Source organism: Physella acuta, unplaced genomic scaffold (assembly GCF_028476545.2).
Source record: "Physella acuta isolate Inbredline_101_S28 unplaced genomic scaffold, ASM2847654v3 ptg001747l, whole genome shotgun sequence".
Taxonomy (NCBI): domain Eukaryota; kingdom Metazoa; phylum Mollusca; class Gastropoda; family Physidae; genus Physella; species Physella acuta.
Window position 1 is genome coordinate 79,868 of NW_026733258.1, and position 24,591 is coordinate 104,458.

At 43.6% G+C, this 24,591-nt stretch overlaps 1 protein-coding gene across 6 annotated transcripts in view; it reads left to right on the forward strand.

The window, feature by feature from the left end:
• Positions 1-879: 879 nt before the first annotated feature.
• Positions 880-24,591, forward strand: part of LOC131930260 (neurotrypsin) — a 37,969-nt gene continuing 14,257 nt past the window's right edge. The window contains exons 1-18 of one of the 6 annotated variants that reach the window (XM_059286671.1): positions 880-1,015; positions 3,787-3,837; positions 5,252-5,306; positions 6,293-6,357; positions 7,917-8,002; positions 9,457-9,591; positions 10,199-10,383; positions 11,620-11,793; positions 12,957-13,097; positions 15,461-15,664; positions 16,617-16,735; positions 18,192-18,333; positions 18,777-18,831; positions 19,859-19,929; positions 20,445-20,551; positions 21,655-21,808; positions 21,929-22,042; positions 23,862-24,027. In XM_059286671.1, the coding sequence (XP_059142654.1) occupies positions 932-1,015; positions 3,787-3,837; positions 5,252-5,306; positions 6,293-6,357; positions 7,917-8,002; positions 9,457-9,591; positions 10,199-10,383; positions 11,620-11,793; positions 12,957-13,097; positions 15,461-15,664; positions 16,617-16,735; positions 18,192-18,333; positions 18,777-18,831; positions 19,859-19,929; positions 20,445-20,551; positions 21,655-21,808; positions 21,929-22,042; positions 23,862-24,027 (2,108 nt within the window). In that variant the 5' untranslated portion in view covers positions 880-931. Of the gene's footprint in view, positions 1,016-3,786; positions 3,838-5,251; positions 5,307-6,292; positions 6,358-7,916; positions 8,003-9,456; positions 9,592-10,198; positions 10,384-11,619; positions 11,794-12,281; positions 12,288-12,956; positions 13,098-13,126; positions 13,172-15,460; positions 15,665-16,616; positions 16,736-18,191; positions 18,334-18,776; positions 18,832-19,858; positions 19,930-20,444; positions 20,552-21,654; positions 21,809-21,928; positions 22,043-23,861; positions 24,028-24,591 lie in introns of those variants that run through there. The other 5 variants (XM_059286672.1, XM_059286673.1, XM_059286675.1 and 2 more) reach the window with 5 other exon arrangements.

Below are 24,591 nucleotides of genomic sequence, written 5' to 3' on the forward strand. Positions count from 1 at the left end.
CCACCCGGAGTTAAAATGGAAGTGGAGTCCCTTAGGTGACATGACTTTCAACACTGGGTACCGTTGGGTAGCTCCTGCGACACTGCTGATTCCAAGCTGTACAGGTAACGTCCTGTCCTTTGGGCCCATCAGCTTTGTGGGGAGAGGTGGGTCTGACACAATGTGGGTACTATCTGTCTTTTCTCAACTTACTGCGCAGGATTTGTGCTAGGATTGACTTTATCTATTAGACGCCTTTCTTCTTCTTCTTAAGGATACGTGTCAAATGGTTATGCGCCATTGATGTCATTGACTCCGATTTCCAACCAAGAACAAACTACAAGGCAGCAGTTGTTTGATTTTGGAGTTGTCTCTCCTAGAAGAGTGGCTGTCCCCAGCTAACGAGGCTCATCTGCCCGAGGGTTCGAACTCGAGAGTTTTCGGTTTAGCAACCATGAGCTTTACCGCAACTCGACCACGCCGACCCCCTATTAGACGCCATTATAGCGGAAGTCCTCGTCCAATCTCCTGTTGGGGAACCGAACTCGGGCTTTGGTAGTATGGGCAGGCAGGCAACGCTCTATCCACCGACCACGCCATCCCACACCACCCACAGAAAGCCACATACATTTTAAACACGCAATAACGGCTTTCTAATATTACTAAAAATCTTTTCGCCACCAATTGAACTTTGACCTTTTGCCGAACAATGTAAATAAACAGTCAAGCCAAAAGGGGGCGGGGCCAACTATGATTTTGTTTGTTTTTTGTAACAATAACGAGTTAATGGAAGAACAACACTGTCAAACATACGTAGGAAACTGCGCACCGATTGGTTGTCTCGTTCTAGCCCCAGCCGCGAGCATGTTTATAAATAAGTTGTCGTTACACTGCAGCAGACAAAAGCTTTTTACGCCGGGGGCCGTTCAGTGTTAAAGTGGGGAACCCGGAAATGACGTTTTCACCAGTTGTGTGTTGTGTTGTCGTCGTCGTCGTCTGCTGTTTGGTGATTGGATCCTGCTATGAGACGAGTCAGGTAAATCATCCAGTGTTTCTTCCAGACTTTTTTCTCCGGGGGGTGGGGGGGGGGGGGGGGTAGGGCGAATACTGTCAAAAGGATGTTTTTTATATAAATTCCATTGCGTTCGGGAGGGGGGGGGCGGCTCTGCCTGGAAGAAACTCTGAAATCATCTGGGTGGGGGATGGGGAGTAGGGGGTGGAAGTTGGTTGAGCTAAATGGGGTTTAGCTCAGGGTAAGTTCGTTGTCAGCTTAATGTGGGGGGGGGGGGGGGGGGGAGGTTGATAAAGGGGGTTGACACAGGGTAAGTTTGAGCTAAACCTAAAGGGGTTAAGCGTATGGTAGGTTCGTTTTCAGATACAGCGGTTAAGCTCAAGATGGATTCGTCGTTGATTAATTGTTAAATCTGAGCTTAACGATTTATTACAATTAGGCTAGGGGCGGGTTAGTTATGTGAGCTAAAAGGGGATTTGTTGATAGAGCTAAACACGTGCTAAGCTTTAGGAAAACTGGTTTATGAGCTAAAATTTTGTTAAGAGTTGTTTAGTTGCGTGAAACGTGTTCTCGGAGCTAAGAATATTCTAAGCTCTTAGTAGGGTATCATCGAGTGGTAATAAATAATTAAGCTCAGAGTAGGGTATTAGTAGGGTATTAGGTATTAGGGTATTATTATATATTAAGCTCAGAGTAAGCTCATAATGAGAAAAATAAGTGTGTTTCTTGTTTGAGCTTAATGGTGTGCTTTTGTTATATAGGGTTAAGCTCAAGACAGTTTTGTCTCTCTATGAGAGCTAAGGGTGTGTTAAGTTAGGAACTATTTTTTTTTCTGGGACTAAAGTCTGGCCCATCGTTGTGTAAACGAAGAGTTTTTAAAATTTTTATTTTTAAAATAACCGCATGCTGTAATCTTGGCATGAGTAATTTACTATGTTTTTTTTTAAAATGCTTGATGTCATGTCATACTTGTCATGTTATGCATGTCATGTCATGCATGTCATGTCATACGGCCTTGCTGTTGTATACAAGTGAATGCCATGCCACCATAGCAATGACGTCACAGCGCGACAATGCTTGAATGCAGCGATTTGTAAACTGTGTGTCAATGGGACTCCTTTGAAAGCAACACAATTCTGTACCTGCCTGAAAAAAAAATCCTGGCGAACCCCTCCCACTCACATCTCATTGAAAATTAAAATTATCATGGGAAGACGTGGCCTAAACGGTAGCGCGCTAGTCTGCTAACTCAAAAGTCTCGAGTTCAAAGTCAGTAGAACGTCCCTGAGTCCACCCGTCTTTAGGTAAAGGGAAGGCGGCTTGGCATAGTCCCTTTATATGCCGAGGTCAAGGAACATATCACACTCTGTTGAAATAGTTTGGTACACTTTTTTCTAAATAGCCTAAACCTTGAGCGAAATTTTAAACATTAGGAGTAAAATTAGAGCAGTGGTTCTTAACCTTTTTGCAAGAACCCAACCCAACCAGTTTCATATGCGGCGCATTCAACGAACCCTTCTTAATAATTCATTCGTCCGCACTGACAATATCAAATCGTGAGTTATGTGAGTCGGGTGTGTGTATGTGTGTGTGATGTGTGTTTGTGTGTGTGTGTGTGTGTGTGTTGACCTCCACCAAAACACTGACGCACCTTCTTCTTCTTTCTTCTTCGTTCTTAATTATTAGTGTTGAAGGGGTTCGAGATTTATCTGCCAGTGGGTTTGAACTCGAGACTTTGTTCGAATTTATCAACCATGAGCTTTTTGCCGACTCGACCACGCCTCCATCACAATTAAGGATTACGTGTCAACTGGTTATGCGCCATTGAGGCCATTGACTCCGATTTCAGCCTGCTTTTCTTTTTGGATTTGCTTCCATAGCCTTTGTCCAACCAAGAACAAACTACAAGGCAGCAGTTGTTTAATTTTGGAGTTGTCTCTCCTAGAAAAGTGGCTGTCCCCAGCTAACGAGCCTCATCTGCCCGAGGGTTCGAACTCGAGACTTTTCCGGTTTAGCAACCATGAGCTTTACCGACTCGACCACACCGACCCCTACTGACGCACCAAACCTCTGGGGTCCGATCGAACCCAGGTTAAGAACCACTGGTGTAGTGTTTTGTTTTGGCTTAGGCTAAGAGTTATGCTTTAGGTTAGTATTACAGTCACCATAGGCCTTCGCTTGCGTACCGGTATCACTGATATGGATACAAGGGTACGGCTAATCGACCTAGAAGGTAGAGCCAGGTGACCGACGACACATCCCGACATTCGCTGTCTTTAACACACCAACACACGACACACGACGACATGTGCATTTTCGACGTGTGTTCAAAACCGGCTCACTAATGTTTAACCAACTGCCTGCTTACTAATTCAGTATAAAACTTGTGTACTTGTATAAATAGTGTAACAGCGTTATCACATAAACTACAGAATACCCAAGACCCCAGTTAATTAACTAAGATCGCCAGTAAATCAACGAGTGCTTTTATTTACTGTGAACACATGCACACAATTTTATAAAATACCAGATTACAATCTCTCGGCCTGTGCAGTTTGAAGTCTAGGTTAGGTTATTTGGCCTTGCTTGATTTTGATACAGTTATATATATTATAGATATAGTTGTAGATATTGGGCGTTCTTTCAGCTTTGTAAATTATATGTGTATCATTATAACACTGACTCACACATGTGCACGAGTAATGAAAAAAATGCACGCACAATGCACAGGTAAAAACACAATGTGTCTTGTAAAAAAAATAATGAGACATATTGTTTGTTTTCAAATGGTGCAGAGTCGACCAAACGTCAGAGGAAGGGGAAGCAACTCCCAATCGGCCAAAAGAGTAAGATTTGATTTACTGACGTTATTGAAACTGATTTGGTTGAGGGTGGTAGAAACCTATAAATAGACTCGGGTATCTCTGCTTGTAACAGACAACAGAGACTGAAAACTCATTGACAGGAATCTAGGTTTGTGTTTAAGGGGGGGGGGGTGGGGGTTTGGGTCAGGGGAGAGAGTTCATGTTGTCAGTATCAGATTGAGGGTTGAGGGTTGAGGTTTAAGGATTGAGGGTTGAGGATTGAGGATTGAGGATTGAGGGTTGAGGGTTGAGGGTTTAGGATTTAGGATTTAGGATTGAGGATTGAGGATTAAGGATTGATGCTTGAGGATTGATGGTTTAGGGTTGAGGGTTGAGGTTTGAGGGTTGAGGATTGAGGATTGAGGGTTGAGGATTGAGGGTTGAGGATTGAGGATTATATTATTAAAAAAAGTGACACCATGCTTTTGTATGCATGCATGGGTCAGACATTAGCCGCCTGGCTAAAAAAACCACTTGTCGCGTGAAGCTCGTAGCTGGTAATGACAGTCAAGTGCTGTCTAGGTGTTTGTTGTGAAAGAGACGGGGCAGAAATTCATCCATGTCGATGCAATACTAAGTTGTAACATGGTAGCATAGAGGAGGCAAGGGCAGCAGGGCTTACGTGGGCGTGAATAAAGAGTTTCCCGATGGAGAGGTGTGGCTATAGCCCTTTGCTCCCCAGGAGAGGTGTGGCTGTAGCCTTTTGCTCCCCAGGAGAGGTGTGGCTGTAGCCTTTTGCTCCCCAGGAGAGGTGTGGCTGTAGCCCTTTGCTCCCCAGGAGAGGTGTGGCTGTAGCCCTTTGCTCCCCAGGAGAGGTGTGGCTGTAGCCCTTTGCTCCCCAGGGGAGGTGTGGCTGTAGCCCTTTGCTCCCCAGGGGAGGTGTGGCTGTAGCCCTTTGCTCCCCAGGGGTCCACACAGGAATACGTCACGTCACTATGGATGCATGGTTGTGGGTGGTGGTGATTTGAATTGGCACTCAACTGGTTCTTTCAATGACGAATAGACGCGGTGTGACGTAATCTTTGCGTAAGTTTGACGTTATGGGGATGTAGAAATCAGAGTCATCATAAGCTGACGTAACGATTGGGCAGAGATGAGGTCACATGGGCGTAACAATCTGTTAGTCTGACGTCATCTAGGTATAACAATTTGGTGGACTGCCGTCAAATAGGTGTAACAATTTGGTTTACTAAGGTCACATGGGTGTAAAAATTTGTTAGTCTGATATCACGTAGGTGTAACAATTTGTTGGACCAACCAACTTCAACTTGACATGGGTCTTCTTTTCATATTTATTTTTTATTAACAATTGTTGCATTGCATTTAAACTGTTATGCAGTAATTTAAAAAAAAATAAACTTTTTATTTCCCTTTACCATTCTTCCACCTGTAACAGCCTAAACAAGCAATCCATCCCAGGTACAATGCGAATAATGTGACACTCAACAGAGGTTAGTTGTTATTTAGAATTTAACTCAGCTCACAGCAAGCTAGACTGATAAACCTAGATAGTAGTGTTACGGATATTAAGAATAGAACCCCTCCCTCCCAGCACCCACGGATCTAGAGAGTGCAGTAGTAGTTTGATTCCATCATATGGTTAAGGTTTGGTTTATTTCTTTAACCCTAGAAGGGTTAGAGAACTCTTGTATGTTTGGCCTAACTTTGGAGACAGTTGTGGGAACTGTTCAAAAGTTTAAATAACAGTTTTTTGTAGGTGATAGCTAGCAATGGTGTGGTAAGTGCGTGAGGGGGGGGGGGGGGGTTTAGGGTTTGGGTGTGTGTGTGATTGAGGGTTTGGGTTGTGTGTTTTGTGTGTGTGTGTGATTATGGTGGGAATTTGTGTGTAGGTTTGGGTGGTGTGGGTGAATGCGGGGGTTTGAAGTGGTGTGTGTGTGAGTTTCGGTGGTGTGGGTCTGGTTTTGGATGCTGGGGGCTGTGTGTTGGTGTGGTTGGTGTGTGTGTGTGAGGGTGTGGGCTTGAGTGATAAAGTTGTGTGTGTAGATTTAGATGGTGGGGGTTGTGTGTGTGGTTTTGTGTGGTGTGGGCGAGTGTGTGTGTGTGTGAGGGATTGGGTAGTGTGTTTTATGTGTGCTTATGGTGGGACTTTGTGTGTGTTTTTGGGTGGTGTGTGTGTAGATTTAGATGGTGGGGGTTGTGTGTGTGGGTTTGGGTTTGGGTAATGTGTGCGAGGCTTTGGGTTTGGGCGGTGTGTGTGTGTGTGGGGGGGGGGGGTTGGGTTCGGGTGGTAGGTTTGTTGAGTGTAGTTTCGTGTTTTTGACGAGTTTGTAGTTTCTACTCGGTACTTGCGTTGCTGTGTTCATCTACTGTAGTTTTCATCATCAAATGTCCGGTTAGCAAGAATAAAGTCTACGGCATCCACTTTACCCAGTGGAAAAAGTAAACAAGGGTATATTGTCCATGTGATTTATTTCAGGTAGGACCTACACTCAGAGGACACCCGTAGACAGGACACGTAGAATTGGGACAATTGACAACCAAGTAACGGTTTCATATTCCTTGTTTTAGCTGTCTAATGTCAATCTCTCAAGGGCTAGTCGTATTGACTGATTCGATTAGTTAGTGCTGCAGAAAACGATACTGGTATCGTAACCATAACGATTTAAAATAAGCCAGACACCACCCCCCCCCCCGGCCTACAACCCCCTACCCCCCGCCTTTCAAAATTGCAGACGTCTTCTGTCTTAACACTTCTTCTTCTTCGTTCTTAATTTTTAGTGTTGGATGTGATCGAGCCTTATCTGCCAGAGGGTTTGAACTCGAGACTTTTTTCGACTTTATCAATCATGACCTTTGCCGACTTGACCACTATTAAGGATACGTGTAAACTGGTTATGCGCCATTGAGGCCATTGACTCCGATTTCAGCCTGCTTTTCTTTTTGGATTAGCTTCCATAGCCTTTGTCCAACCAAGAACAAACTACAAGGCAGCAGTTGTTTGATTTTGGAGTTGTCTCTCCTAATAGAGTGGCAGTCCCCAGCTAACGAGCCTCATCTACCCGAGGGTTCGAACTCGAGACTTTATCGGTTTAGCAGCCATGAGCTTTTACTGACTCGACCACGCCGACCCTTTAACACTTCTGACTCAAGACATCTGTCACAACACTTCTATTTGCAGCATGTAAACAAAGACTCTTGATGGGTTTCCGTCTTGATTTCCGGTTGTGTCAGTAGCCATAGCCTTTCATTCTGTGTATGTGTATGAATATGTGTGTATGTGTGTGTGTGTGTGTCAGTAGCCATATCATCCCAGTTTGTGTGTGTGAATGTGTGTGGTTGTGAAAGTAGCCATATAAGTATACAGTATGTAGTAGAATCTTTCAATAGATGTTCTATTCGATGACCAATGTTGGCTGATGTACTCGAGTTAGTTTTTAAAAATTTGTTTTTAAGATGGGTCTGATACTAATAGTGGTGGTGGTTGTAATTGTGTGTGTGTGTGTGGGGGGGGGGATTAAAAGGGTCCGTGGGCCGGGACCGATTTAGGGACAGAAAAAATATATGTAAAAACGACTTGTTTATCAAATCAATGCTATATTCGCCCCAGCACAAGGCAATTCCACGCAATTTAAAACTGCAGAAACTATGTACTCCATAATATGGTTATGTTAGGTAATATCGCTGCGCTAGGATTGAGTGGTTTAATGTAAATATAACGTGTTGTGTGCTAGAGAGTCAAGTGATACAGCCAACAAGTGGTGGCTCGCGCTACTGTTACACACGAGGTTATACAACTTCCGTGTGCCGGCTCAGCTCTTAAAAGTACTCGGCCTAAATGTGCGGGCTCAGCTCTTAAAAGTACTCGGCCTTAATCCATCTGCCCCGTTAACCAGCCAGTCTAACACACAGTCCATGGGACAAGTGAAGTAGAGTTCACCTGTTTCCGTGACCATCTGAAAGGATAGTGTGATCAGCACTATGCCCAGTCACTTTTACTTTCCCTAACCCGGATTCGAACTCGAGATTTTCGGGTCTAGCGCTCTACCGCTAATCCATGTCGTCCCATTTAACTTACTTGAACCTTGTACAATCTTGTATAGAAAACGAACTACTTACAATGGCTACTAGGAGTGTCACCAAGCAAAGAAAAGCAAATCACACAGCCTTATTCGGGGGAATCGATTCGGTAAGTTTGCTGTACAAGATTTAAGTAAGTTTGAAAAAAAAAAGTCCAACCAATGTATTGTGATTTCTTTTTGTTTTTGTTGATCTATACAGTTATATCCGTAAATGCATGTATAAAACATGTATTTTAAAATTATGAATATCTTTGTCAATTAAATTTTTTTATAATAAACTTTAAGAAATAATTAGAAATTTAAAAAATGGAAGAAAAACCTATTATACAGTCGTTTAAAAAAAAACCCACTAAAATAAAACAAAATAAAGTATACCCATGATTATCTATGAAATGTTTCTGTAAAATCCAGTGGCAAAAAATGTACAGTGTTTCTGTAATACTCGTTAAGCCATGTTTGAAAACTCAATCTTATGTGTACGAGAGTGGTGAAAAATCAATCAGGATTTAATCCACGTGATACGTGACTACTCTCTCAAATCACGGCTTAACCCACGTGACAACTCTCTCATATCACATTTGACCCACGTGATACGTGACAACTCTCTCAAATCAAAACCACGTGACAACTCTCTCAAATCACGACTTAACCCACGTGACAACTCTCTCAAATCACGACTCAACCCACGTGATACGTGACAACTCTCTCAAATCACGACTTAACCCACGTGATACGTGACAACTCTCTCAAATCACGACTCAACACATGTGACAACTCTCTCAAATCACGACTCAACACATGTGACAACTCTCTCAAATCACGACTCAACACATGTGACAACTCTCTCAAATCACGACTTAACCCACGTGACAACTCTCTCATATCACATTTGACCCACGTGATACGTGACAACTCTCTCAAATCAAAACCACGTGACAACTCTCTCAAATCACGACTTAACTCACGTGACAACTCTCTCAAATCACGACTTAACCCACGTGATACGTGACAACTCTCTCAAATCACGACTTAACCCACGTGACAACTCTCTCAAATCACGACTCAACCCACGTGATACGTGACAACTCTCTCAAATCACGACTTAACCCACGTGATACGTGACAACTCTCTCAAATCACGACTCATACATGTGACAACTCTCTCAAATCACGACTCAACACATGTGACAACTCTCTCAAATCACGACTCAACACATGTGACAACTCTCTCAAATCACGACTTAACCCACGTGACAACTCTCTCATATCACATTTGACCCACGTGATACGTGACAACTCTCTCAAATCAAAACCACGTGACAACTCTCTCAAATCACGACTTAACTCACGTGACAACTCTCTCAAATCACGACTTAACCCACGTGATACGTGACAACTCTCTCAAATCACGACTTAAGCCACGTGATACGCGACAACTCTCTCAAATCACGACTTAACCCACGTGATACGTGACAACTATCTCAAATCAAACCCGCATGACAACTCTCTCATATCACATTTGACCCACGTTTTGACCCACGTGACACCTCTCTGGAACCCAGGCTCCGCAGCAGCCAAAAGTTCTACACGTCTGGTCTGGTGGAGGTCTACAGAGCCGGCAGGTGGGGCTACGTCTGTGACGACAACTGGGACCTCCAGGACGGCAACGTGGCATGTCGACAGCTGGGCTTTATCAAGTAAGGAACAACTTTCACATAGGTCTCTGTACATATAATATATATATATATATATATATATATATATATATATATATATATTTACATATATATATGTATATAACACTTATTTCCGGATACAGGAAATCGTGGAAGGTGTATACAATGTAAATTGCGTCAAACTAATTTAAACGGTACTCAAGTTATAGGTTTTTGAGAAACAGGAAGTGGAAAAAAAGTACCAATTCCGGTTTCCAGAAGTAGCCCAAAAGTTGAAAGGAAACCACAAATTTGTTATAATACTTATACATGAAATATCAAACTAAATTGTACTCAAGTTATCGTGTTTACATACACCGACAGAGAGACAAGCTGACAAACTGACAAACAGACAAACAGTTAAACTGACAGGCAGACAGATGGACAAGGTTAGGAAACCTCATGGATTTTTCGCATGATTACAACATGAACATAAAAATGAATGAATGAACAAATGAACGAACGATAGAACGAATGAACAAATGAACGAATGAACGAATGAATATATATATATATATATATATATATATATATATATATATATATATATATATATATATATATATATATATATATATATACGATACAGAGGAGCCTCAAAAGTGAGTATGGGAGATGAAGTGGTCCCCTTAAGAAACATGGACAGTCACGAGGTTCTGATGGATGATGTGGCATGTTCGGGGGACGAGTCAAGGCTTCAGGACTGTGAGTACAGCACGCTACACGACTGCTCACCGGCTGAGGCGGCAACGGTCACGTGTCAAGACAACTCAGGTGGGTCGTCTTCTTCCGTCACGCTAACCCGCGTGGGTCATTGATTGTATGCGGCATTGCTAAGGGCGTGGGGGGGGGGGGGGGGGTGGGGGTGGTGGGGGTGGTGGTTGGACCAGAATTTTTTTCTCAAACGTTTATTTTCTTATTTTAATAATGGTTTGTTTTTTTATCTTACAAAGTTATCATCAGCGCCTTGCTGTTGTAAAACAACAACAACAACAACAAACAAGAAAAACAAACAATAGGCATGTTACTTGAAACTAACAGTTTTATGGAATAATCTAATTCTAACCCCTAAACTTGACACACTTCGCTTAACGCCCAAGTTATCCCCTATTTCTGTGTTTACTGCTAAGTCCCAATACCGGAAAACACCAACAATAAGCCTAATGGATGCTCGATTCAATAGTACCATTGAGAAATCACGGTCCTTTACAGATAGCTTTTTCACAGAGGCCAGTGCATGGCCTGGCCGGGACGGCTGGTTCTTTCATATATCTTAATAGCTGGTTTCCGAGTTTCGTATTAAAAAAAATAGCCAGTTATTATATTAGCTGCACTAAGCCACATAAACCACACTCTCACCATGTCCAGACTACCAAGTACCTTGTTCTTGGTCGGACAAAGGCTATGGAAGCAAAGAAAAACAAGCTGAAATCGGAGTTAACGGCCCTTTAACCATTTGACACGTAATACTTAGTTGTGTTGGAGGTAATATCCTCCAACATTAGAATTAAGAGCGAAGAAGAAGAAAGAAGATATGAAGTACATACTAAGATGTGTAGCTGTCTTGGTCAGGCCACAATAAAACCATTTTACGCAGGAATATTTCATGAATTGGAAACCATTGAAATATTAACTAGAAATCCTTTTAACAATATGTGTTCTTTGACATTATAGGTACATGGTATGTTAAGGAGCGTGGATGGATGATTGTTAGAAATTTTCCAAATATTTGTTTTGATCTGTTTTTTTCTGGGCTTATTTTATGAGCGATTTTATTGAAGACTCCTTTTTCTATTATTGTAAAAAAAATAAGCCGATTTCCTAATATTTTATGCGACATTTGGTCTTTAACAGTGCTATTTTTGTGTGCAATATAATTTCAGCGAGATTTCTTTATTGGCAAATACTTTGACTTCTAAACTTGATCTTTCCCCCCTAACTCCCCCCCCTTTATAGAATACACCAATCACACTCCATATTGTGGCTTACACAAACTTTTTTTTTTCAAAGGATGCCCGGAGGGGTGGGTGTCAGGCTTCGGAAAGTGCTACAAGTTTATCGCAAAAGCTCCCAACTACATGAAAGCCCTTGAGTACTGCTTGAGTAAAAATGCCACGCTGCTGACCATAGACTCGGCCGAGGAGAATCATTTCCTGTCGAATGTGATTAAAAACAACATGCCTGGTAGGTTCATTGTCTAAAGTCGACAAAATACAACATGCTCGGTAGGTTTATCGTCTAAAGTCGACAAAATACAGCATGCCCGGTAGGTTCATTGTCTAAAGTCAACAAAATACAACATACCCCGGTAGGTTCATTGTCTAAAGTCGACAAAATACAACATGCCCGGTAGGTTCATTGTCTAAAGTCAACAAAATACAGCATGCCCGGTAGGTTCATTGTCTAAAGTCAACAAAATACAACATACCCCGGTAGGTGCATTGTCTAAAGTTGACGAAATACAGCATGCCCGGTAGGTTCATTGTCTAAAGTCAACAAAATATAACATGCCCGGTAGGTTCATTGTCTAAAGTCAACAAAATACAACATGCCCGGTAGGTTCATTGTCTAAAGTCAACAAAATACAACATACCCGGTAGGTTCATTGTCTGAAGTCAACAAAATACAACATGCCCGGTAGGTTCATTGTCTAAAGTCAACAAATTACAACATGCCCGGTTGGTACATTGTCTAAAGTCAACAAAATACAGCATGCCCGGTGGGTTCATTGTCTAAAGTCAACAAAATACAGCATACCCCGGTAGGTTCATTGTCTAATGTCAACAAAATACTGCATACCCATTTAGTTCACTAATCCAAATTAAACAAAAACTGCATACCCGTTTAGTTCACTAATCCAAATTAAACAAAATACAGCATACCCATTTAGTTCACTAATCCAATTTAAACAAAAACAGCATGCCCATTAAGTTCACTAATCCAAATAAAACAAAAACTGCATACCCCTTTAGTTCACTAATCCAAATAAAACAAAAATTGCATGTCCGAAAGGTTCAGTTCTTGACTACGTGGCCTCGAAAGACCCGAGTACGGATCCCGGGCCTACCTCTGATGGGAGCCCTACTCACTTTAGAGAAATTCAGGACGGTTAAGCATAGTGTTGACCACATTACCCCTTTAGTAAAACAGGTGAACTTTACTTCACCTGCCCCATGGACCATCAGGTTCGAAGTGGTATGTTACTTACTTACAGATACACTTTTCTATAATCCCTTCACCCACAGCATAGACTACACCATCCGAGTACACATTCACCTCATCAACCGTCATACGTCAGCACCAATTTACCCAATCTCTCTCTCTCTGCCCCCCCCCCCCCCCCCCAGACCAACGCCAGTGGCTGACCGGTGGGAAAAAGTTGCAAGGCGAGTGGTCCTGGTTTCAAGTCGTGACCCAAAGGTCAAGGACAAGCGGCAAATCCTACAGGCTGGTGGCGTCACCTATTGTGGGTGATAAATGGTTCCCAGGTGAGTGCTAATGGTGGGTCACCAATCCTACAGGCTGGTGGCGTCACCTATTGTGGGTGATAAATGGTTCCCAGGTTAGTGCTAATGGTGGGTCACCTAAAGTCTCCAGGTTAGTGCTATTGGTGGATGACCTAAAGTCTCCAGGTTAGTGCTAATGGTGGGTCACCTAAAGTCTCCAGGTTAGTGCTAATGGTGGGTGACCTAAAGTCTCCAGGTTAGTGCTAATGGTGGGTGACCTAAAGTCTCCAGGTTAGTGCTAATGGTGGGTGACCTAAAGTCTCCAGGTTAGTGCTAATGGTGGGTGACCTAAAGTCTCCAGAATAGTGCTAATGGTGGGTGACCTAAAGTCTCCAGGTTAGTGCTAATGGTGGGTGACCTAAAGTTCCCAGGTTAGTGCTAATGGTGGGTGACCTAAAGTTCCCAGGTTAGTGCTAATGGTGGGTGACCTAAAGTTCCCAGGTTAGTGCTAATGGTGGGTGACCTAAAGTCTCCAGGTTAGTGCTAATGGTGGGTGACCTAAAGTTCCCAGGTTAGTGCTAATGGTGGGTGACCTAAAGTTCCCAGGTTAGTGCTAATGGTGGGTGACCTAAAGTCTCCAGGTTAGTGCTAATGGTGGGTGACCTAAAGTTCCCAGGTTAGTGCTAATGGTGGGTGACCTAAAGTTCCCAGGTTAGTGCTAATGGTGGGTGACCTAAAGTTCCCAGGTTAGTGCTAATGGTGGGTGACCTAAAGTTCCCAGGTTAGTGCTAATGGTGGGTGACCTAAAGTCTCCAGGTTAGTGCTAATGGTGGGTGACCTAAAGTCTCCAGGTTAGTGCTAATGGTGGGTGACCTAAAGTTCCCAGGTTAGTGCTAATGGTGGGTGACCTAAAGTTCCCAGGTTAGTGCTAATGGTGGGTGACCTAAAGTTCCCAGGTTAGTGCTAATGGTGGGTGACCTAAAGTTCCCAGGTTAGTGCTAATGGTGGGTGACCTAAAGTTCCCAGGTTAGTGCTAATGGTGGGTGACCTAAAGTTCCCAGGTTAGTGCTAATGGTGGGTGACCTAAAGTTCCCAGGTTAGTGCTAATGGTGGGTGACCTAAAGTCTCCAGGTTAGTGCTAATGGTGGGTGACCTAAAGTACCCAGGTTAGTGCTAATGGTGGGTGACCTAAAGTTCCCAGGTTAGTGCTAATGGTGGGTGACCTAAAGTTCCCAGGTTAGTGCTAATGGTGGGTGACCTAAAGTTCCCAGGTTAGTGCTAATGGTGGGTGACCTAAAGTTCCCAGGTTAGTGCTAATGGTGGGTGACCTAAAGTTCCCAGGTTAGTGCTAATGGTGGGTGACCTAAAGTCTCCAGGTTAGTGCTAATGGTGGGTGACCTAAAGTTCCCAGGTTAGTGCTAATGGTGGGTGACCTAAAGTTCCCAGGTTAGTGCTAATGGTGGGTGACCTACATTCTCTAGGTCAGCTACAGCTGTTTTAAATAAAGTCTTACATAATATGTAAACACATGCCCCAAGGGGTGCTCCAGCACAAGATCTAAAGATAAAGGCTGATTTGTTAAGAACTTATTTGTGTTGTTATAAAGTCATCCCACTACTGGTAGTGTTAATTCATCCCAATATTTGAAGTGTTATAAAGTCATCCCACTATTGGTAGTGTTATAAAGTCATCCCACTACTGGTAGTGTTATAAAGTCATCCCACTAGTGTTATAAAGTCATCCCACTACTGGTAGTGTGAATTCATCCCAGTATTTGTAGTGTTATAAAGTCATCCAACTAGTGTTATAAAGTCATCCCGCTATTGGTAGTGTTATAAAGTCATCCCACTATTGGTAGTGTTATAAAGTCATCCCACTATTGGTAGTGTTATAAAGTCATCCCACTATTTGTAGTGTTTTAAAGTCATCCCACTATTGGTAGTGTTATAAAGTCATCCCACTATTTGTAGTGTTATAAAGTCATCCCACTAGTGTTATAAAGTCATGCCGCTAGTGTTATAAAGTCATGAAACCATTGGTAGTGTTGTAAAGTCATCCCACTAGTGTTATAAAGTCATCCCACTAGTGTTACAAAGTCACCCCACTAGTGTTATAAAGTAACCCCACTAGGGTTATAAAGTCATCCCACTAGTGTTATAAAGTCATCCCACTAGTGTTATAAAGTCATCCCACTAGTGTTATAAAGTCATCCCACTAGTGTTACAAAGTCACCCCACTAGTGTTATAAAGTAACCCCACTAGTGTTATAAAGTCATCCCACTAGTGTTATAAAGTCATCCCACTAGTGTTATAAAGTCATCCCACTAGTGTTATAAAGTCATCCCACTAGTGTTATAAAGTCATCCCCCTACTGGCACCTGTAGGTTTTTATCCCCCCCCCCTAGGCTGGCATCAGGTCAGAAATGTCCACGCTGAGCCAGCCAATCGGAGAAAGTTTGACTGCCTGACCTTGTCTGACGAGTACCTTGATCCCTGGAACATCACGAGAATACTGGACTATTTCTTCTGGAAGGCTGACACCTGCCAGAAGTCTGCGGGCATCGACTTCATCTGCCAGTCCACGGCAAGTGAGACGGAGGACAATACAGGTAGCGATAGCCTTGGTACTGTCTAAACGTTGGTACTGTCTAAGCCTTGGCATTGTCTAAGCTTTGACTCCGTCACCATCTAAACTCTGGCACTGTATGAGCTTTAGCATTGTCTAAATTCTGGCACTGTCTAAACCTTGACTCTGGCACTGTCTAAACCTTGACTCTGGCACTGTCTAAACCTTGACTCTGGCACTGTCTAAACCTTGACTCTGGCACTGTCTAAACCTTGACTCTGGCACTGTATAAACTCTGGCAATTGTCTAAACCTTGACTCTGGCACTGTCTAAACCTTGACTCTGGCACTGTCTAAACCTTGACTCTGGCACTGTCTAAACCTTGACTCTGGCACTGTCTAAACCTTGACTCTGGCACTGTCTAAACCTTGACTCTGGCACTGTCTAAACCTTGACTCTGGCACTGTCTAAACCTTGACTCTGGCACTGTCTAAACCTTGACTCTGGCACTGTCTAAACCTTGACTCTGGCACTGTCTAAACCTTGACTCTGGCACTGTCTAAACCTTGACTCTGGCACTGTCTAAACCTTGACTCTGGCACTGTCTAAACCTTGACTCTGGCACTGTCTAAACCTTGACTCTGGCACTGTCTAAACCTTGACTCTGGCACTGTCTAAACCTTGACTCTGGCACTGTCTAAAAGTAACGCTCACCTCGTCTAGAAGTAACTCTCGCATAATCCAGTAGAAAAGATGAAGGCTTGTCTTTGATGCAGGCTTCCTAAGTGTGTATCCAATCCTTTTTTATTTTATTTCATGAGTATCTCATCAAATGACAGTTTGTTCGCTTCCATAGTAACGCATTAAAAATATCTCATTACGCCCAAAATCACGACTTTCTTCCAACTTTCATGTGTTCCTTACGCCCTATAATAATTACGACAGTTTACTAAGACCCTAGATAACCTCTATCTATTTACAACTTATCACCACAGATTGTTACACAGAGGACGGCAGCACGTACAGAGGGTTGGCTCAGACCACGGTCAGTGGGAGTCTGTGTCTGAACTGGGACGATTCCATGGTCGTCAATAGCCGGACACACCCGAACATGGTGAGCTCGTGTAGGGTGATTGTACTATCTAACAGACAAATTGTGATCTTCACTATAGGGCTGGTAAGTAGGTCACCAACCTACGGCTCAATAAAACCTGCATGGGCCATAGAACTAGTTGGTGACCTACTTACCAGCCCTATTGTTGTACACAAAGTGAGATCTTCTGGAGTGTGGTTCTAGTATCTAACACGCAATCAAGGTCAGATCTCCACCACCATCTTAAGATCCAACACACAGAGACACAGACACACAGACAAACACACAGACACAGATATACAGACATACAGAAAAACACAGACACACATACACACAGACACACAGACATACAGACACACAGACAGACACACATACACACAGACACACAGAAAAACACAGACACACAGACACACAGACATACAGACACACCGACATACAGACACAGACAAACAGACACACAGATACACAGACACACAGACACACAGACACACATACATACAGACACGCAGACGAACAAAGACACACAGACACACAGACGAACAAAGACACACAGACATACAGACACGCAAAAAAACACAGACACACAGACACACAGACACACAGACAGACACACATACAAACACAGATACACACGTAAGAGACCGAATAAAATCCAATGCCAGACGTCAGCTGCTGATGCCATGTGAGGCGTAGTACATGCCTGGAGATGAGAAAAAAAAATTAAATGTTTTCTTAAGTCTAGAATATTTCAAACGTCTACGCGACTTAAATCATTCATTGCGAGACTTTTGCACTTTTAAATCAATAAACCCAAGACAAGTACATATTTTTTAGCGAGACATTTGGCTCTGGTAGCAAGAAAACAAAACATACGCGTCTAAACTGAATTCAATCGACCTAAAGAAATTAAAGGGTCTCGGCGATCGCGAGACTTTACTTAAATCCCCATAGCGGAATAAAAACCATTTCGGAACAGAAGGTTTACGGAACTGATAAAGAAGAGTTCACCTGTCCTCTGCATTTGGAAAAAAGAGTTTAGTCAGCACTATAGGGCTGCTAAGTAGGTCGCCAACCAGTTATATGGCTCATGTAGGTTTTATTGAGCCGTAGAACTGGTTGGTGACCTACTTACCAGCCCTATTCCCAGATGGCTTTACTTTGTACAATCCAACTCGAGTACTCGTTAAAGCTAAGTGACAAGTCCAAACTGGCTCGAACTCGTACACTGTACACTATAATCTTGGATTAGCCAACGTACGACCACGCCGTTCCCTTACAGCTAAAGTCAAAAGGTTCAAACGTAATCTGTACACTATAATCTTGGGTTAACCATCGTACGATTACACCGTTCCCTTAAAACTGAAGTAAAAAGGCTCAAACTCGTAAACTGTACACTAGAATCTTGGGCTAGCCAAAATACGACCAACACGTCCCCTTACAACTGAATGCAGTTGACCTTTAACCTTTCCTCTCTTAGGGGCTGGGCGACCACAACTTCTGCAGAAACCCAGACCGCGAGAAAAGGCCCTGGTGTTGGGTGAGCCACGAAGAGCAGAAGTTTGGTTTCTGTAAGGTCGACAGGTGCACCCACGCGTCCGTCGTAGAGGTCACCACAAAACGTAAGTTCAAAACACAAACTGACCCTAGACCTAACTAACACAAATATAGGACCTAAACCTGACTCTAATACAAATACTGAACCTAGGCTTAACTCTAACACAAATACTGAACCTAGGCTTAACTCTAACACAAATACTGAACCTAGACCTAACTCTAACATAAATATAGAACCTAGACATAACTCTAACACAAATACTGAACCTAGACCTAACTCTAACACAAATACTGAACCTAGACCTAACTCTAACATAAATATAGAACCTAGACATAACTCTAACACAAATACTGAACCTAGACCTAACTCTAACACAAATACTGAACTTAGACCAAACTCTAACATAAATATAGAACCTAGACATAACTCTAACCCAAATACTGAACCTAAACCTAACGCTAACCCAAATACTGAACCTAAACCTAACGCTAACCCATATCTTCACAGCAGCCAGTGCACTCAATTGCCCGGCCAGCGAATTCTATTGTTCGCTCGATCAAAAGTAAGTACAGCACGTAGTCCATGGGGTAAAGCACGTAGTCTAGGGGTACATGACGTAGTCTGATGGTACCGCACGTAGTCTACGGGTACAGGACGTAGTCTAGGGGTACAGGACGTAGTCTGATGGTACCGCACGTAGTCTACGGGTACAGGACGTAGTCTAGGGGTACAGGACGTAGTCTGATGGTACCGCACGTAGTCCAGGGATACACAACGTATTCGAGGGGTACAAGACGTAGTCTGATGGTGGTACCGCACGTAGTCTAGGGGTACAGGACGTAGTCTGATGGTACCGCACGTAGTCCAGGGGTACACAACGTAGTCGAGGGGTACAAGACGTAGTCTGATGGTACCGCACGTAGTCTAGGGGTACAGGACGTAGTCTGATGGTGTTACCGCACGTAGTCTAGGGGTACACAACGTAGTCTAATGGTATCGCACGTTGTCGAGGGGTACAGGACGTAGTCTGATGGTATCGCACGTAGTCTATGGGGTATGGCACGTAGTCCAGGAATACACAACGTAGACTACACACATTCATATTTGTATAATGTACTAAGCAGTCTAGTGGGACGGCGTGGTCTAGAGGTAGGGTGCTGGATTGTAAACCCGAAAGTCTCGAGTTCGAATCCGGTTTCAAGTGAGCAGAGCGTCCTTGAGTCCACCCAGCTCTGATGGGTTCATAACTCACGTTAGAAAAAAAAGGCAAAGTGCTGACCTCACTATCCCTTCATATGCCGATGTCACTGAAACAGTTGAACTCTACTTTATCTGCCCCCATGTGTCTTGTGCACGAACGGGAAACAATGATGACGAGGCAGTCTAGTGGTAGTAGTCCAACGGTAGAGGTCGTTGTACAATGGCATATTAATAGTCTCTAGTGGTACACCAATAAATGCATCGATACATTTGTATTAAATAAAAACTCACCGCCTGGGACTGCCGCACCCCTGCTCCTCCCTAGATACGCCCCTGTCTTTCTGTGTTATTCTTTCACTCTGTGTGTATCGTACCTTGTTTTTACACAGGTGCATACCTGCCCTGTTTCGGTGTGATAGAGATTTTGATTGTCCATCAAAAGAAGACGAGGACGACTGCGGTAAGTGATAACACAATGGTATGGCGAGATGATTAGGATTATGGGAAGCAACTCTTGATTTAAAAAAGGGAAGCAACTCTGAAATTTACAAGTCTAAATTAACTATTGGAAAAATACCCTACCCCCGTACTCATTTTTTTTCCGTTTCTATTAAAAACATAGTAAACCATTTGAAAGTACTTGTGTTATTACAACAAAAAAAATAAATAATATAAATAAATAAATATAATTTAAAGGTTTATTGAATGTCACCGTGATTTGAGTCGATCAAGGATATATGAAGTAGAGCTTAACTGTGTGCTTACTTCAGAAAACCGTTGAACCGAACTAATAGTACGATCCCCGAACAACAGACAAAAAAGGATGAATTACAGAATACACGTTTTCACCAGTTATTTATAAACATTTTAAACCATAGATTCCCACACCCCCCCCCCTTAAAAAAAAGATCTTTTAAAGGGCAGTAACTCGTGCGTGTACTTACTGCGCGGGTTTAACCTTTCTTTCTTCCTCAGAATATGCCACTAGTATATTCGAACGGTATAAAGATCAAGTTTTAACCTTGAACGATGATACACTCGTCTACTCGACCACCGCCTACGAGGGGATCAGTGCAGAAATGGTGGGTATTTTTTTTTTAAGTCGGGATGTTTTCTAACACCAACACACCTCAACTCTACTGCTGTACACACCTAAACACTACTGCCCTACACCAACAAGATACACACGTCCACTCTACTGCCCCTACGATACTTCACTCTACTAAACCTACAACACCCCAACTCTACTTCCCCATACAACACCACCTCCACTCTACTAGCCCTACAACACCTCCCCTCTACTGCCCCTACAACACCTCAACTCTACTGCCGCTACAACACCTCCCCTCTACTGCCCTACCATACCTCCACTCTACTACCCCTTCAAAACCTCCACTCTACTGCCCCTACTTCCACTCTACTTCCCCTACAACACCTCCACTCTACTGCCTCCTACAACACCTCCACTCTACTTCCCCCTACAACACCTCCACTCTACTTCCCCTACAACACCTCCACTCTACATCCCCCTATAACTCCTCCACTGTACTGCCCCTACAACACCCCCACTCTACTGCCCCTACAACACCTCCCCTCTACTAAACCTACAACACCTCCCCTCTACTGCCCCTACAACACCTCACTCGACTAAACCTACAATACCTCAACTCTACTTGCCCCTACATCACCTCACTCTACTAAACCTACAACACCTCCCCTCTACTGCCCCTACAACACCACCACTCTACTGCCCCTACAATATCTCCACTCCTCTTCCCCCAACAACACCTCCACTCTACTTCCCCTACAACACCTCCCCTCTACTGCCCCTACAACATCTCCACTCTACTTCCCCCAACAACACCTCCACTCTACTTCCCCTACAACACCTCCCCTCTACCGCCCCTACAACATCTCCACTCTACTTCCCCCAACAACACCTTCACTCTACTGGCCCTATAACACCACCCATCCTCTTCTGCCCCTACAACACCTCCACTCTACTCCCCCTACAACACCTCCACTCTACTTCCCCCTACAACACCTCACTCTACTAAACCTACAACACCTCCACTGTACTGCCCCGACAACACCTCTCCTCTACTGCCCCTACAAAATCTACACTCTACTTCCCCTACACCACCTCCCCTCTACTTCCCCTACACCAGCACTCTTGTACTTCCAGTGCGCCAGAAAATGCCGAGACGCCTCCGAGTTCCTGTGTCGGTCATTCACCTACGACACCCGTCTGGTCAGGTGTGCGTTGTCCAGCTTCAACACCAACCACGGCACCCTGAAGCCAGCCTCAGCCATAGACTACTACGAGATCACCTCTCAACGTACGTGTTCACACACCTTACATGCACAACCTAAGGCTTTATTTATTTTTTTAAGTTATGTATATTTTTATAGAGAAATAGAAGTTTTTTTTTTAAATGTGAGTTATCTTTTCCTGACAGGGGACTGCACTGGGAAATTTATCTGCGAGAATAAATTTTGCGTTGATAAAGGTGTGGTGTGTGATGGCGAGAACGATTGTAAGGACATGTCGGATGAGCTGAATTGTAGCACAGGTGAGCTGTCTTAGGTTGTAGCACAGGTGAGCTGTCTTAAGTTAAGTTGTAGCACAGGTGAGCTGTCTTATGTTGTAGCACATGTGAGCTGTCTTATGTTGTAGCACAGGTAAGCTGTCTTATGTTGTAGCACAGGTAAGCTGTCTTATGTTGTAGCACATGTGAGCTGTCTTATGTTGTAGCACAGGTGAGCTGTCTTATGTTGTAGCACAGGTGAGCTGTCTTAAGTTGTAGCACAGGTAAGCTGTCTTATGTTGTAGCACATGTGAGCTGTCTTATGTTGTAGCACAGGTGAGCTGTCTTATGTTGTAGCACAGGTGAGCTGTCTTATGTTGTAGCACAGGTGAGCTGTCTTATGTTGTAGCACAGGTGAGCTGTCTTATGTTGTAGCACAGGTGAGCTGTCTTATGTTGTAGCACAGGTGAGCTGTCTTATGTTGTAGCACAGGTGAGCTGTCTTATGTTGTAGCACAGGTAAGCTGTCTTATGTTGTAGCACAGGTAAGCTGTCTTATGTTGTAGCACAGGTGAGCTGTCTTAATTCACGTGTGGTAGCACAGGTGAGCTGTCTTAGGTTATGTTGTAGCATAGGTGAGCTGTCTTATGTTATGTTGTAGCACAGGTGAGCTGTCTTAGGTTATGTTGTAGCACAGGTGAGCTGTCTTATGTTATGTTGTAGCACAGGTGAGCTGTCTTAATTCATGTTGTAGCACAGGTGAGCTGTCTTATGTTGTAGCACAGGTGAGCTGTCTTATGTTGTAGCACAGGTGAGCTGTCTTATGTTGTAGCACAGGTGAGCTGTCTTATGTTGTAGCACAGGTGAGCTGTCTTATGTTATGTTGTAGCACAGGTGAGCTGTCTTAAGTTATGTTGTAGCACAGGTGAGCTGTCTTAGGTTATGTTGTAGCACAGGTGAGCTGTCTTATGTTATGTTGTAGCACAGGTGAGCTGTCTTAGGTTATGTTGTAGCACAGGTGAGCTGTCTTATGTTATGTTGTAGCACAGGTGAGCTGTCTTAAGTTATGTTGTAGCACAGGTGAGCTGTCTTAGGTTATGTTGTAGCACAGGTAAGCTGTCTTATGTTGTAGCACAGGTAAGCTGTCTTAGGTTATGTTGTAGCACAGGTGAGCTGTCTTATGTTGTAGCACAGGTAAGCTGTCTTATGTTGTAGCACAGGTGAGCTGTCTTATGTTGTAGCACAGTTGAGCTGTCTTATGTTGTAGCACAGGTGAGCTGTCTTATGTTGTAACACAGGTAAGCTGTCTTATGTTGTAGCACAGGTAAGCTGTCTTATGTTGTAGCACAGGTAAGCTGTCTTATGTTGTAGCACAGGTAAGCTGTCTTATGTTGTAGCACAGGTAAGCTGTCTTATGTTGTAGCACAGGTAAGCTGTCTTATGTTGTAGCACAGGTAAGCTGTCTTATGTTGTAGTACAGGTGAGCTGTCTTATGTTGTAGCACAGGTAAGCTGTCTTATGTTGTAGCACAGGTAAGCTGTCTTATGTTGTAGCACAGGTGAGCTGTCTTATGTTGTAGCACAGGTAAGCTGTCTTATGTTGTAGCACAGGTAAGCTGTCTTATGTTGTAGCACAGGTGAGCTGTCTTAATTTATGATGTAGGACAGGTGAGCTGTCTTTACTTATGTTTTGTAGCAAAGGTATGGTGAGTACCTAAAAAGCGTTAGGGGAAGTAAATTCGGCTGGGCATAGTGCTGGCCACGTTATCCTTTTCATATACCGAGGTAAAAAAACCGACCGTTGAACTCTACTTCATCTGCTCTATCTGAAAAAGAAAGTTATCTGTTTTTCATCTTCTCCTTCAGAAGTCACGCCTGACAGCGTAGATAATGTCCTGAGTGTTCGTCTCGTGGGTGGCCAGGAACATTCTGGAACCGTGGAGGTGACCTACATGGGGGTGACGGGCGTGGTCTGTGATGACGAGTGGTCCATAGAGGACGCGCAAGTCGTCTGCCGGATGTTGGGCTACAGGTCAGGAGGTTTAGACCAGGTTTATGCTAGGTTTATGCCAGGTTTATGCCAGGTTTATGTCACGTTTATGCCAGGTTTATGCCAGGTTTATACCAGGTTTAGACCAGGTTTATGCCAGGTTTATGCCAGGTTTAGACCAGGTTTATGCCAGGTTTATGCTAGGTTTATGCCATGTTTATGCCAGGTTTATGTCAGGTTTATGCCAGGTTTATGCCATGTTTATGCCAGGTTTATGCCAGGTCTATGCCAGGTTTATGCCAGGTTTATGCCAGGTTTATGTCAGGTTTATGCCAGGTTTATGCCAGGTTTATGCCAGGTTTACGCTAGGTTTATGCCAGGTTTATGCCAGGTTTATGTCAGGTTTATGCCAGGTTTATGCCAGGTTAAGCCAGGTTTAGACCAGGTTTAGACCAGGTTTATGCTAGGTTTATGTCAGGTTTATGTCAGGTTTATGCCAGGTTTATGCCAGGTTTATGCCAGGCTTATGCCGGATGTTGGGCTACAGGTCAGGAGGTTTATGCCAGGTTTATACCAGGTTTATGCCAGGTTTATGCCAGGTTTATG